Below are 14,168 nucleotides of genomic sequence, written 5' to 3' on the forward strand. Positions count from 1 at the left end.
ATAAAGAGATATTTCAAGTACTAAACATGTGAAGTTTTCAGCATTTAGAATAAATTATATTTCAGCATTTAGAATAAATTATATTTAATTCTCACAAAGAATTAAAAATTAATAGTTATTCTCTCATTGCCCTCATAAATCACATTTTATTTAGATTTATCAAACTTGTGACCTTCAACAGCTCCAAAAATTAAACTATTTGAATATCAATTCAAGCCACAAAATGCACTCAGAGATATAATCTTTAAAAATACCAAATAAGAATGGACAACCAAGATGGTGTCATAGGTAAACACCTGAACTTGCTGCCACACACAACTACATTAAAACTACAATATCATCCAGAACCATGGGAAGGCTGGCTGAGTGGAAGTTCTACAACTAGAAGGAAAGAGAAAAGCGCACTGAGTCCGGTAGGAGGTGCGGAGGTGTGGAAGTGTGGAGGTACGGAGGCGCACGCGAAAGGGGCTGGCAACTGGGTCCGCTATTGTCTTTTTCAATCGGGAGGGAGATACAAGCTCCCGACTGCTCTGAACTCCAGTTCCAGGAGAGACTCTGAGGACCCAGACTCATACAGAGAGAAACTGGACTGTCTGAAGTTGGGCCGGAACACGAGGGCGGCTTTCTCTCAGAGGTGCTTGCAGCGATCATTGTTCCAGCACGGTTCTGTGGGACAGAGACCTGGGGGCCTCTTCAGGGCAGGGCTGACGGGCAGCCATTGCTGTTTGCTCCGCCCTGGTGATTCCCTGAGACCCCGCCCCACCCAATTTACAACCCCACCCAAGCTGTGTGCAGAGGCTTTTGCATATGAATGGACTGGCCTTTTGCAATCTAAAACAGGCGTCCTCAAACTAAGGCCCGGCCCCCGGGCCACATGCAGGTGTTTTTGCCGTTTTGTTTTTTTACTTCAAAATAAGATATGTTCAGTGTGCATAGGAATTTGTTCATAGTTTTTTTTAAACTATAGTCTGGCCCTCCAACGGTCTGAGGGACAGTGAACTGGCCCCCTGTTTAAAAAGTTTGAGGACCCCTGATCTAAAAACTAAAAAACTGAGGCTGGGTCAGAGAGCCCCAGAGCTTCCAAAAGAAGGCCCAAGGCTGGACAGCAGCTTACATTGCTTCACAGCTGGGCCTCATTTGGGCACCTCCAAACCCCAAACAAAGAAGAGGAATCTGCAGATCTCTCTGTAGCTCCTGCTGGGTGGCCTCAGGCAGAGGCTGACTTTGCACCTCCTTGGAGATCAAAGAGCCAGTGTACCCAGTGGTCAGTGTGAGACCACACCAGATTACAACTCTTCACATCCATAAGAGACACACTCAGGGGGCAGACTCAGTGAGCATCAAAGCCCCACTGAAGCAAGTCCTGCCCCATAAGGGTGTATCCAGCACAGCAGTTCTTCCATTGTAGACACAACTGGTCCTCACAGCCAATTGGCCTGGAGGTCAATTCCTCCCAGTGATACCAACAGCAATCAAAGCTTAACTACAATAAGACTGTGCACACAGCCCACAAAGGGGTGCACCAAGAGCGTCCACCTCAGGTGATTGGGGAGGCTGAGCCACTGGGCCCTATAGGACACCTAGCACACAAAGCCACTCTATCAACTCAGGGAAGCAGACAAAATGCGGAGAAGAAAAAAACAGATTATAAACGAAAGAAATGGAGGAAAGCAAACGACTGGATATAGAGTTCAAAACCATGGTTATAAGGTTACTCAAGAATCTGCTAGAAACCTCCGAGAAATATAGTGAGACCCTCAAGAATATGAAAAAGGACCAACTAGAAATTAAGCATACACTGACTGAAATAAAGAATAATATACAGAGATCCAAACAGCAGACTAGAGGATCCTGAGAAACAAGTCAAAGATTTGAAATACGAAGAAGCAAAAAACACCCAATTGGAAAAGCAAAAGGAAAAAATACAAAAATATGAAGATAGTGCAAGGAGCCTCTGGGACAACTTCAAGTGTACCAACATCCGAATTATAGGGGTGCCAGAAGAAGAGAGAGAGAGCAAGATATTGAAAACCTATTTGAAGAAATAATGACAGAAAACTTCCCCTACCTGGTGAAAGAAATAGACTTACAAGTCCAGGAAGCGCACAGAACCCCAAACAAAAGGAATCCAAATAGGACCACACCAAGACACATCATAATTAAAATGCCAAGAGCAAAAGACAAAGAGAGAATATTAAAAGCAGCAAGAGAAAAACAGTTAGTTACCTACAGGGGAGCACCCATACGAATGTCAGGTGATTTCTCAACAGAAACTATGCAGGTCAGAAGGGAGTGGCAAGAAATATTCAAAGTGGTGAATAGCAAGAACCTACAACCAAGATTACTCTACCCAGCCAAGCTGACATTCAGAATTGAAGGTCAGATAAAGAGCTTCACAGATAAGAAAAAGCTAAAGGAGTTCATCAGCGCCAAACCAGTATTATATGAGATGCTGAAAGGTATTCTTTAAGAAGAGGAAGAAGAAGAAAAGGTAAAGATAAAAATTATGAACAGCCAAGTGACAACAAATACATATCCATCAACAAGTGAATCTAAAAATAAAGTGAATAAAAAATCTGGTGAACAGAATAAACTGGTGAATAGAATAGAATCAGGGGCATAGAAAGGGAGTGGATTGACAATTCTCGGGAGGAAGGAGGCGTAGGGGGTGCAAGAAGAAACTGGATAAAAATCGTACACCTATGGACTAGGACAGTGGAGGGGGGGCGGTAAGAGCATCGGGGGGATGGGAACCGGGTGGAGGGGAGCTGTGGAGGGAAAAAGAGGAACAACTGTAATAATCTGAACAATAAAGATTAATTTTAAAAAATACCAAATAAAATTTTAATCAATATCCCATGTTATTTCTGCACTGAATTTTCCTGGGTTTTTCTTCTACATTACATGTAAAATAAGAATGTTATAATTGTAGACAGAAAATGGTAATCAGGTAATCATAGCATAGCACAGGGGCAAAATCAACTTAGTTATACTGGGCTACTAAATAGCAGAATCACTACCATAATATACAGAAATAATATATGTAAATTTGTTATATCACTAAAATTTATATATCTGATATTTGTATTATATTAATAGGTATAGACTCATTTTTTTTAGAAAAGAAGGAAAAACACACTATCAGGTAAGTAATGTGTACATTTCTCCATTCAAATCTTTATTCAATTAACATAACTGTTTTTCTGTTGTTAATTCTCAAGTAAACAGAACTAAGATAAAAACAAACACACAAAACCCAAACACAATGTAAACTGACAAATCTCTGCTGCCCACAATTTCAAGGAACTAGCCAATGAAGAAATCAAGTTTCCACACCCACTTTCTTGGAATCATTTTCCTGACCTCCTTAAGTTGATCTGTACTGCCCCAGGATGCTGAACGCTTGTGAGACCCTTTCTTCTTTTCAGAATATTCTTCGGCCCATGCACTCTCTGTCTATAATGAGAAAAAGGGGGAAGGGAAATTTTAATAAAAGAATCATTTAACAATAATGTATACCACATTTGCCACAACATGGATGGACCTTCAGGTCATTATGCTAAATGAAAAAAGTGAGACAGAGAAGGACAAATACTGTATGTGGATTCTAAAAAACACACAACACGTACATAAGAGATCAGAGTCGTAGTTTCAGATCAGAGCCAGGGGATAGGTTGGTAGGGGACTTGGATGAAGGTGCACAAAAGGTACAAACATACATTTATAAGAGAAATAAGTACTGGAGATGTAACATACAACATGAAGGTTATAATTCCCACAGGTGTATAGTATATTTGAAAGTTGATGTTTCTTTCTCTCCCTCTCCCTTCCTCTCTAAAGTCAGAACAAATATATTTTTTTAAAAATCAATAAGGAAATAGAAGTTTTGAACACTATAACCAATATGACCCAATATATACTCATTGAACATTACACCTTATAAATTCTGAACATATGGTTTCTTTATCCCAGCATGCATGAAAAATTTATCATCACAGACCATATGCTAGACAATAGAGATGTCTCAGTAAATATCAGAGGATTCAAATCACTGAGTATATTCTATGATCACAATGGAATAGAATTTGAGCTCAATAATAGTAAGACATCGCCGAAACCGGTTTGGCTCAGTGGATAGAGCGTCGGCCTGCGGACTCAAAGGTCCCAGGTTCGATTCCGGTCAAGGGCATGTACCTTGGTTGCGGGCACATCCCCAGTAGGGGGTGTGCAAGAGGCAGCTGATCGATGTTTCTCTCTCATCGATGTTTCTAACTCTCTATCCCTCTCTCTTCCTCTCTGTAAAAAATCAATAAAATATATTTAAAAAAATAATAGTAAGACATCAAGAAAATATCCAAATATTTGAAAAGTAATCAACACAATTCTAAAGAAATTAACTCATCAGTCAGTGAAAGATTCAAAAGATGAGAAAATATTTTGAACCTAATAATGAAAACATAGCATATTAAAGTATGTGAGATACTTCAAAATGTACAAAGAGAAACCTCAAAGTTCAAATGTTTACATCAAATAACAACAAGGAATGTTTAAAATCAGTAGTAATCTAAGCTTCCACCTTAAAAGGTGAGAACAAAAAGAATGTATAAAAAGGTTATTATATGGTGACTATGTGGGTTTATCACAGATAATGAAGATTTATTTCAAATTTAAAAATCTAGCATTATAATTCACCATGGTAACAGAATATAGGAGAATAACCATATTTATCTCTATAGGTAGAAATAAAACATTTGAAACATTCAGCACCTTTTTGAGGCAAAAACTTCCAATAAATTAGGAATGAAAGGGCACCTTCTTAATTTCATAAAGAGAATTTAAAAACAACTGCTAACACCCTACTAAATGGTGACATTTTTTTGCTTTTCTTCTAAGGCTGGGAAGAAGGCAAGATATCTGTCTGTGTTCACCATTTGTATTCCTCATTGTAGTGAATGTTCCAATCTTATTAAGAATTAATATGACAAAATAAGAAATTAAAGTTATAAAGATTATAAAACAAGAAGCTTGAAATAACAAAACAAACAAACAAATAAATAACAAGAAGCTTAACTATATTTGTAGGGGACATGATAGCCTATATAACAGAAAACATTTCTATATGCTCTTTTATCAGTTCAGAGCCTGCAGAGTTAATTTGTAGTTTGCTGGAGAACCAAATTAGCAATATAATAAATTACTCTAAGACAAAGGACAATGAGCTAAACTATTTCTGCTTTATACAAATTTTAAACTAAATATGAATAGCAGCAAAACCAAAACAAAAAAAAATACTTAGTGGATACAATTGCATACAGTAATATTTAGATCTATACAAGTCAATCAGGGAAAATTGCATTTTTGTAGAAATAATAGCTACAAAAGATAACTTTCAAAAGCAAATCTTTTACAGGTAAAATTCAACATTTGATTTCCAATTAGTTTTTACCATGTATAATTTTTTATATGAAAAAGGACTGATTCATCTGAATATACTTTTAATAAAATAAGCAGAAATTATGTAACTGAGGTTTTAGAATAATGAAATTAAATTGGTTACAGGAATTTACTTGGTATAATTTCTTATACATACTTTAAAATTTGGAGATTAAAGGAGAGTAACTAGCCGAAACCGGTTTGGCTCAGTGGATAGAGCATCGGCCTGCGGACTGAAAGGTCCCGGGTTCGATTCCGGTCAAGGGCATGTGCCTTGGTTGCAGGCACATCCCCAGTGGGGGAGGTGCAGGAGGCAGTTGATCAATGTTTCTCTCTCATCGATGTTTCTGACTTTCTATCCCTCTCTCTTCCTCTCTGTGAAAGGTCAGTAAAATATATTTAAAAAATAATAATAATAATAAATAAAGGAGAGTAACTAACAAAAACTGGAGAAATTAAGACTTTCAGATTACAATGCAATATAGAGATTTCATGTGAGGCTGTCTGTAACTATGGGGAACATACATGGGTAAGTACACCAGGGTCAAGATTCCCACATCAATAGTTTACTTGCAAGGTACCAGACTGAGTGTGCCTTATCTTCTCAAAGTGGTGGGTTAGGGTAACGGTCCCAACAGATGAACAGCTGTTACTGCAGGTGAACAGCGGCACATCAGATACTGGGTTTTTAATTCAGAATAGAGTGAAGGTGAGCAACATAGAATTTCACAGGAATTTCTCTTTAGACAGCATCAAAGAGTTGAAACTTGATGCTTGTGAATGTCTGTATTTGAATAGTTTTCTGTATTTGAATAGGTGTCACTGTGTGTTAAACAATTACTGAACACACTGGCATATCAGAGATTTTCTATGAAAAAAAAATTGATTTTGTGTACATATATTTATGAGTTTACTCATAAGATAAACTAAAAAAAACCTGCTTTTATCAGTCACCTCTTCTATCCTGTCTCACATTTTCTCAGTCCACCCCCCCACCACCCCCGCCCCCCCCCCCCCCACAACACTGCATGTGTTTCGCACTGTTTTACTAAGGCTTTTACATGACGTGGTTGGGACACCTGTGAGAAGCTGATGCTCATTTGTGGGTGCTCAAAACTGCAAATGTGGGGGAATTAACACCCCATGGGACAATCCTTGACTTTGAGGGATATTATGCTCAGTGAAATAAGTCAATCAGAGAAAGATAAATACCATATGATTTCACTTATATATGGAATCTAAAGAACAAAACAAACAAAATTGAAACAATTCACAGAGAACAGACTAATGGTTGCCAGAGGGGAGGGGATTGGAGGAGTGGGTGAGAAAAGTGAAGATATTAAGAATTACAAATCAAATGAACTCTCCAAAAATGTATCTGGAATAAAAAAAAGACCCTGATAGCTGCAGCAACCCTGAGAAAGAACCAAGTAGGAGGGATCTCAATACCAGATATCAAGCTCTATTACAAAGCCACTGATCTCAAAACTGCCTGGTATCAGCACAAGAACAGACATATATATCAATGCAACAGGACTGAGAACCCAGAAATCGACCCAAACCACTATGCTCAATTAGTATTTCACAAAGGAGGCAAGAGCATACAATGGAGTCAAGACAGTCTCTTCAATAAATGGTGTTGGGAAAATTGCACAGATACATGCAAAAAAATGAAACTAGATCACCAACTTACACCATACAGAAAAATAAACTCAAAATTGATAAAGGACTTAAATGTAAGATGGGAAACCATAAAAATCTTAGAGGAATCCATAGGCAGCAAAATCTCAGACATATGCCGAAGCAATATCTTCACCAATAGAGCTCCTAGGGCAATGGAAACTAAACAGAAAATAAACAAATGGGACTACATCAAAATAAAAAACTTCTGCACAGCAAAAGAAACCATCAACAAGCCCACTGCATGGGAGAACATATCTGCCAATGTTATCTCCGATAAGGGTTTAATCTCCAACATTTTTAGGGAACTCATACAACTTAACAAAAGGAAGATAAACAATCCAATCAAAAAATGGGGAAAAGACCTAGATACTTTTAGAAAGAGGACATACAGAAGGCCAAGAGACATATGAAAACAAGTCACTAACCATCCAAGAGATGCAAATCAAAACGACAATGAGGTACCATCTCACACTTGTCAGAATAGCTATCATCAAAAAATCAACAAATGACAAGTGCTAGAGAGGATGTGGAGAAAAAGGAACCCTCGTGCACTGCTGGTGGGAATGCAGACTGGTGCAGTCACTGTAGAGAACAGTATGGAGTTTCCTCAAAAAACTAAAAATGGAACTCCCATTTGACCCAGTAATCCCACTCCTAGGAATATATCCTAAGAAACTGGAAACACCAATAAGAAAGGATGTATGCACCCCTATGTTCATGGCAGCACAATTTACAATAACAAAGATTTGGAAACAGCCTAAATGCCCACCAGCAGATGAGTGGATTAGAAAACTGGTACATCTACACAATGGAATACTATGCTGCTGTAAAAAGGAAGGAACTCCTACCATTTGCAACAGCATGGATGAACCTGGAGAGCATTATGCTAAGCCAGTGGTCAGCAAACTGCGGCTCGCGAGCCACATGCGGCTCTTTGGCCCCTTGAGTTTTTAGCAAAGGCCAGCTTAGGAGTACCCTAATTAAGTTAGTAACAATGTACCTACCTATATAGTTTAAGTTTAAAAAATTTGGCTCTCAAAAGAAATTTCAATTGTTATATTGTTGATATTTGGCTCTGTTGACTAAAGAGTTTGCCGACCACTGTGCTAAGCGAAATATGTCAGTCAGAGAAAGATAAATATCACATGAATCTCACTCATTTGTGGAATATAATGAACACATAAACTGATGAACAAAAACAGATCCAAAGACAGGGAAGCATCGATAAGACCGTCAAACCTCAGAGGGAAGGCAGGGGAGGGTGGAGGAAAGGGGGAGAGATCAACCAAAGGACTTGTATGCATGCATATAAGCATAACCAATGGACACAGACACTAGGGGGAGTGAGGACATGAGCGGTGAGGTTGGGGAGCAATGGGGGGATAAGGACACATATGTAATACCTTAAACAATAAAGAAAAAAATATATATATATTTTAAAAGGAACAATTGGGGGGAAAAAAGCATTACAAATCAGTCCTGGCCTGTTTGGCTCAGTGGATAGAGTGCAGGTCTGCGGACTGAGCAGACCCTGGTTCGATTTCTGGTCAAGGGCACATGCCCGGGTTGTGGGCTCGATCCCCAGTAGGGGGCGTGTAGAAGGTAGCCGATCCATGATTCTCTCATCATGGATGTTTCTATCTCTTTCTCCCGCTCCAAAATCAATAAACCCTTATCTTAAAAAAAAAAATTACAAATCAATAGTTACAAAATAGTCACAGGGATGTAAAGTACAGCATAGAGAATATAGTCAATAATATTGCAGTAACTATGTATGGTGCCAGGTGGGTACTAAAAATATTGGAGGGACTACTTTGTAAGGATATGATTATCTCACCACTATGCTATACACCTAAAACTAATACTAAATAATACTGAATGTAAGCTGTAATTGAAAAATAAAGTTTAAAAAAAGGAGGGAAAAGTAGAGTGGGAAGAAAGGGGGCATGGATGGTTAGAATAGGGAGCCCAGTAAGACGCACAGAATGCTGGAGGGAAAGGTGACAAGATTAGAAAACATTTACTTCTTTGAACCCAGTTATTTTACAGATAACAAATGTATCTTGACTCTCAGTCCTAAGATCCTTTTAGGGCAAGAGATTTGCTGTGAAAGGCAAGAAGCACTCACATCAGATACACAGAGATGCTGAATGCCAGAAAGAGGATAGAAAAACGTGAAGCCAAGTGGGAAGAAAAAGAAGAAGCTCAGTAAAAGGCACATGATTGTAAGAGGCAGTGGATTTCTCTAGCAGGGAAGTTGAGGTTACTGCTGCTGGGGAGTGGGAATTCAGATGAGTGTGTGAGACTGTGTGGGAGGGGAGCTCCCGTCTGGGTTCTGAGGAGAGCTTTAGAGGACAGAGAAATTCCAGAGCTCTGGTGGTGTTTGAGGAAGCACCAGGTAAGAGCTGTTAGAACATGAGCATGCCTGTAGCCTGAGCACCAGTGGATCAAGAGGAGGGATTTCCAGGAAGGTCTGAAGACACAGGGGAAAATTATGGACTTCCCTAGGGTAGCTGAGTACCCTGCCTGGTTGAGTTCTAATCAGGATATATCCCACTTATCTCAGTTCTCTCCTCTGGGGCTTTCTGTGTCCAGGGAGCACACAATTAGTAGTGACCGGAATATACAACTCCTTCTCTACCAATTATTTTTTTCTTTTTCTTTTACTGGTTCTGGTTGCCTTTCTTCACCCCCATCTTTATCTCTTAATTTTGTTTTATCTCTTAATTTTGGTCTCTTTTAGTACTGATTGCATTTTATCTTTTCTCTTTTTCTAATTTATTTTGTCCTGGCTCTTATTAGCAGACTAGAGACCCGGTGCACGAATTTGTGCACAGGGACGGAGTGGGGGGATCGTGGGAGGTTGGCCAGTGGCACCGAGGAGGGAGCTGACCATCGGCCCCCCTGGAGAAAGGGCTGCATCTGCCGCCACACACCCCTGGTTCCCCGTCTCAGCCTGTGGCCTGAAGGCCCCAGCAGACTTGGGAGAGGAGGTGATGGTCGCCGGGCCAGGCGCAGAAGGAAAAGACGCCGGATGCTGACGCCGCCCTGCCACTTCTCCTTCCCTCACTGCTGAGGGCCCCTGGTGAAGGGAGAGGACGGGAGCAAGACAAACCCTTGTGTTAAGGGCTGACTTTCAATAGATCACAGCGAGGGAGCTGCTCTGCTACGTACAAAACCCCAACCCAGAAGCAGGTCATCTACGAATAGTTGAGCACCAGGGGCCGATGAGACCTGGCCGGCTGGGGGGAGGGACCATGGACGGTTGGCCAGCTGAAGGAGGTTGGCTGTGGGAGCACAATGACCACCAGGGGGCAGCGTTGAGCTTCTGTGTTGAGCGTCTGCCCCCAGTGGTCAGTGCGCATCATAGCAACTGGTCAACTGGCCATTCTGGTCATTTGGTCGTAACGGTCACTTAGGCTTTTATATATACTAGAGGCCCAGTGCACGAAATTCATTCACTGGTAGGGTCTCTAGGCCTGGCCGGCGATCAGGGCTGATCAAGTTCCTCACCTCCCCGCCTCCTCCTTCCCTTGCCGCCCATGCGCTCCCTGGCGTCCTCCTTCCCTTACTCCCTCAGCACCCCACGGCCGCTGCTGGTCGCCCACCATGTTCTGCACCGCCCCTTGGTGGTCAGTGTAATAGTCATAGCAAGCCATCGAATTCCCGCTCTCCCGGTCGAACTCCCAAGGAGACACTTTTCATATTAGGCTTTTATAGATATAAAATAGATAGAAAGTAGGTAAAGAAACTCTTTGCTATGTGTTTACTCAAATTTCTCATTTTTAGGCAGGTGCTTTGATTTTTTATTTTTGGGATTAAGTCTTCTAAGGGGTCCTGCCTTTCTCTCAGCAGTATGAAACCACATATAGTCTAGGGCAGGGTGTTTTACTGTCCTTTCCCCTTTTCCTAGCTGCAGTGCATCTTTACCTGTACCCTGAAAGCTATAGAGCTTTCTGTCCTATTCCGACCAGGTTAAGACTTTTTTTTTTTTTTGGTTGGGAGATAAGGTAGAAAGATCTGATGGAAAGTTTTTGCCGTTCTCATGCAGCTGGTGGTCTCATGCCTCAGGTTTGCATCAGGAGAAAAGTTTTTCTGGTCCCTATTCTTGACTCCAATTTTTCAGGAGTCTCTGGTGAGGGCTATGGAAGAATTCTAGAAATGTAAGTGAATTACCCATGTTTTTAATTCTCAGGTGTTCTATATACTCCTATTAGCCTTTAGTAATGTGTCAATGTTGTAGAGTAGGTGAGACTTCTCCCAATCTACCCTTCTTTACTTCTTATGGATATGGACTGGACAAAATTAACAAGAGAAAAAAGTACTCTTAATACATGCACATGGGAAAATCATAAAATGATAGATCATAATGTGAGGCTCAAAGAAGAGAATAAACTAGGTACCATTTTATACCTTTTAGATGAAGAAACAATAAATTTGTCAGAAATTTACAGGAAAAATAAAGCTAGTGCTCATTCTAAGCAGGTTTAGGTATTTGTTTGTGAGGAATCTAAACAAAATTTGAGCTCAGGTAGTAAATTAGTAAAGGCATTACAAGGTTTGTTTATACACACTTTTTTACTCTGGATTTTATAACTTTTGTGAAAAAGTTCTCTCTCGGTGCTTCAGGAATGGGGAGGGTACCTATCATGGAAATTTATTTCCTTCTTTTAAGTGGATAGAGGAGGGTCACAGAGCTCTTCCTGCTCTTGCTGCTACTCAGGTGATTTTTAGTTCAAATTAATATGTCACTGTGAAAGATCTTGGGATAGCCAACTCTGAGCCCCAGCATTAATTTTAGCTGAGTTTTCTTACTAGCTTATATAGCATCTGGCATAAGCAAGCAAGCATCTGCATCCCCTATTTCCTTGAAGATGTCTGTTTGTCCTTATATTTTGAGTTGATTGCCTTGATACTTCAGTTCTCCTATGGCTGAAGAAAATTTGTAATTTTGATTATCCAGCTTATTTTATAATTGTAAGTAAAGAGTGAATCTCTTTCCAGCTATCTATGTTGTAATTGTGAAAAGTTGTCTAAGCGGAGCTATCCTATCTAATAAAGAGCTAATATGCAAATGGTCATCACACCCTCACGCAGTCCTGGTTCAGACACTCAACATTGGGGAGAAAGGAACCAGCCAGGCACAAATGAGCTCGCGAGAGAGGAATGGGGACCAGCCAGGCTGTGGCCCGGGAGAGGGATAAGCTGCCCGCCCCAGCGGCTGCACCTGCACGTGTGGCCCAGGAGAGGGACAAGCCGCCCACCCCGTGATCCCGGGCGCCAGTGGCTGTGCCTGCGCCTGTGCTTGTGGCCTGGAAGAGGGACAAGCCGCACACCCTACGGTCCCAGGCATCAGCGGCTGGGGCTGTGGCCCGGGAGAGGAACAAGCCACATGCCCCATGATCCCAGGAGCCAGCAGCTGTGCCTGCGCCTGTGGCCTGGGAGAGGGACAAGCCACCACCTGCCCCACGATCCTGGGCACCAGGGGCTGGGACTGTGGCCCGGGAGAGGGAATAGCCGCCCGCCCCATGGTCCTGGGCACTAGTGGCTGCGCCTGTGGCCCGGGAGAGGGACAATTCGCATACTCCACGGTCCCCTCGGTCCCAGGAGCCAGTGGCTGCACCTGTGGCACAGGAGAGGGACAAGCCACCTGCCCTGCAGTCCCGGGCGCCAGCGGCTGTGTCTGCATCTGCAGCCCAGGAGAGGGACAAGCTGCCCACCCCGTGGTCCTGGGCGCCAATGGCTGCGCCTGCAGCCCAGGAGAGGGACAAGCCACCCGCCCCGCGGTCCCGGGCGCCTGCAGCTGTGGCCTGGGTGAAGCTGCCTGCCCATGGTCCCCTGCGGCTGCAGCCAGCCCAGGCGAAGCCAGCCCAGGTCCTGGGTGCCTGCGGCTGGCCAGAGGGAGGGAATCCTGGGTCCCAGGTGCAGGGCGAGGCAGAGGTGGTTAGGGGCAATCAGGCCAGCAGGGGAGCAGTTAGGGGCAATCAGGCTGGTTGGGGAGCAGTTAGGGGCAATCAGGCAGAGGTGGTTAGGGGCGATCAGGCAGGCAGGCAGAGGTGGTTAGGGGTGACCAGGCAGGCAGAGGTGGTTAGGGGTGATCAGGCAGGCAGGCAGGTGAGCGGTTAGGAGCCAGCAGTCCCGGATTGTGAGAGGCAGTCGGACATCCCCCAAGGGGTCCCGGATTGAACAGGGTGCAGGCTGGGCTGAGGGACCCCCAACCTCCATGCACGAATTTTGTGCACTGGGCCTCTACTTTTAAAATGAAACCAGAGTACCCATTCCAAAGGAACTACATTTCACATTTTACTCCTTAAAACTTTAGAATGCTTGAACTGGGCCAGATCTTTGGACTGACCAAACCAGTATTGTCTTTCAAACAACTGTTTGCAAAGCTAACAAGAAAGCAGACATTTTGACCACAAGGACTAATTATTATAGACTCTGTCAATGTAAGAATGTCCAAACCTGTAGGGAATTTTTATAAAAGTATGAGTGAAACCAAATGACTTGTATGCATGCATATAAGCCTAACCAGTGGTCATGGACAACGGGGGTTGGGGGCATGTGTGGGGAGGGGTTTGGGATGGGAATGGGGGGATGAGGACAAATATGCGGTACCTTAATCAATAAAGAAATTTTTAAAAAAAAGTATGAGTGAAACTGATGACATATATTAGGGAGCAAGATCTCAAATACTTCAAAGAATAACAGTTTTGCAGCTTCTTTTAAGCATTAAAATTAGAAGGAAACATAAGGAAGATTACATGGAGGTGGGAGAAACCAAGGTAAGGACTGGAATACAGGATAATTAACATGATTGTATGCTCTCTTGAGGGTGGTTACAGCTTGTTTCAAAGGTGTATTAACCTAGATGTACAGAAACAATAGACAGGGCTTACCTAAGCAAAGATAAACTTTTTACTAAAGAGATTATATGCCTGGGAAATAACTATCAACCAGGACCTGCTCAACTAAGAATTTATGATCAGATCAGCCTTGGAGGTTACTTTGCATAGATCTTTTTTGTTGTCCAAAACTTTCTTTCTGAAGAC

The 14,168-nt window shown here is 42.2% G+C and overlaps 1 protein-coding gene across 2 annotated transcripts in view; it reads right to left on the reverse strand.

The window, feature by feature from the left end:
* Positions 1–14,168, reverse strand: part of FAM117B (family with sequence similarity 117 member B) — a 66,996-nt gene that overhangs the window by 17,428 nt on the left and 35,400 nt on the right. The window contains exon 3 of one of the 2 annotated variants that reach the window (XM_054722732.1): positions 3,364–3,456. The exons of the other annotated variant lie outside the window; for it this stretch is intronic. Within the exon in view, the coding sequence (XP_054578707.1) occupies positions 3,364–3,456 (93 nt within the window). The remainder of the gene's footprint in view (positions 1–3,363; positions 3,457–14,168) is intronic. 2 annotated transcript variants of the gene reach the window in all.

Source organism: Eptesicus fuscus, chromosome 11 (assembly GCF_027574615.1).
Source record: "Eptesicus fuscus isolate TK198812 chromosome 11, DD_ASM_mEF_20220401, whole genome shotgun sequence".
NCBI lineage: Eukaryota > Metazoa > Chordata > Mammalia > Chiroptera > Vespertilionidae > Eptesicus > Eptesicus fuscus.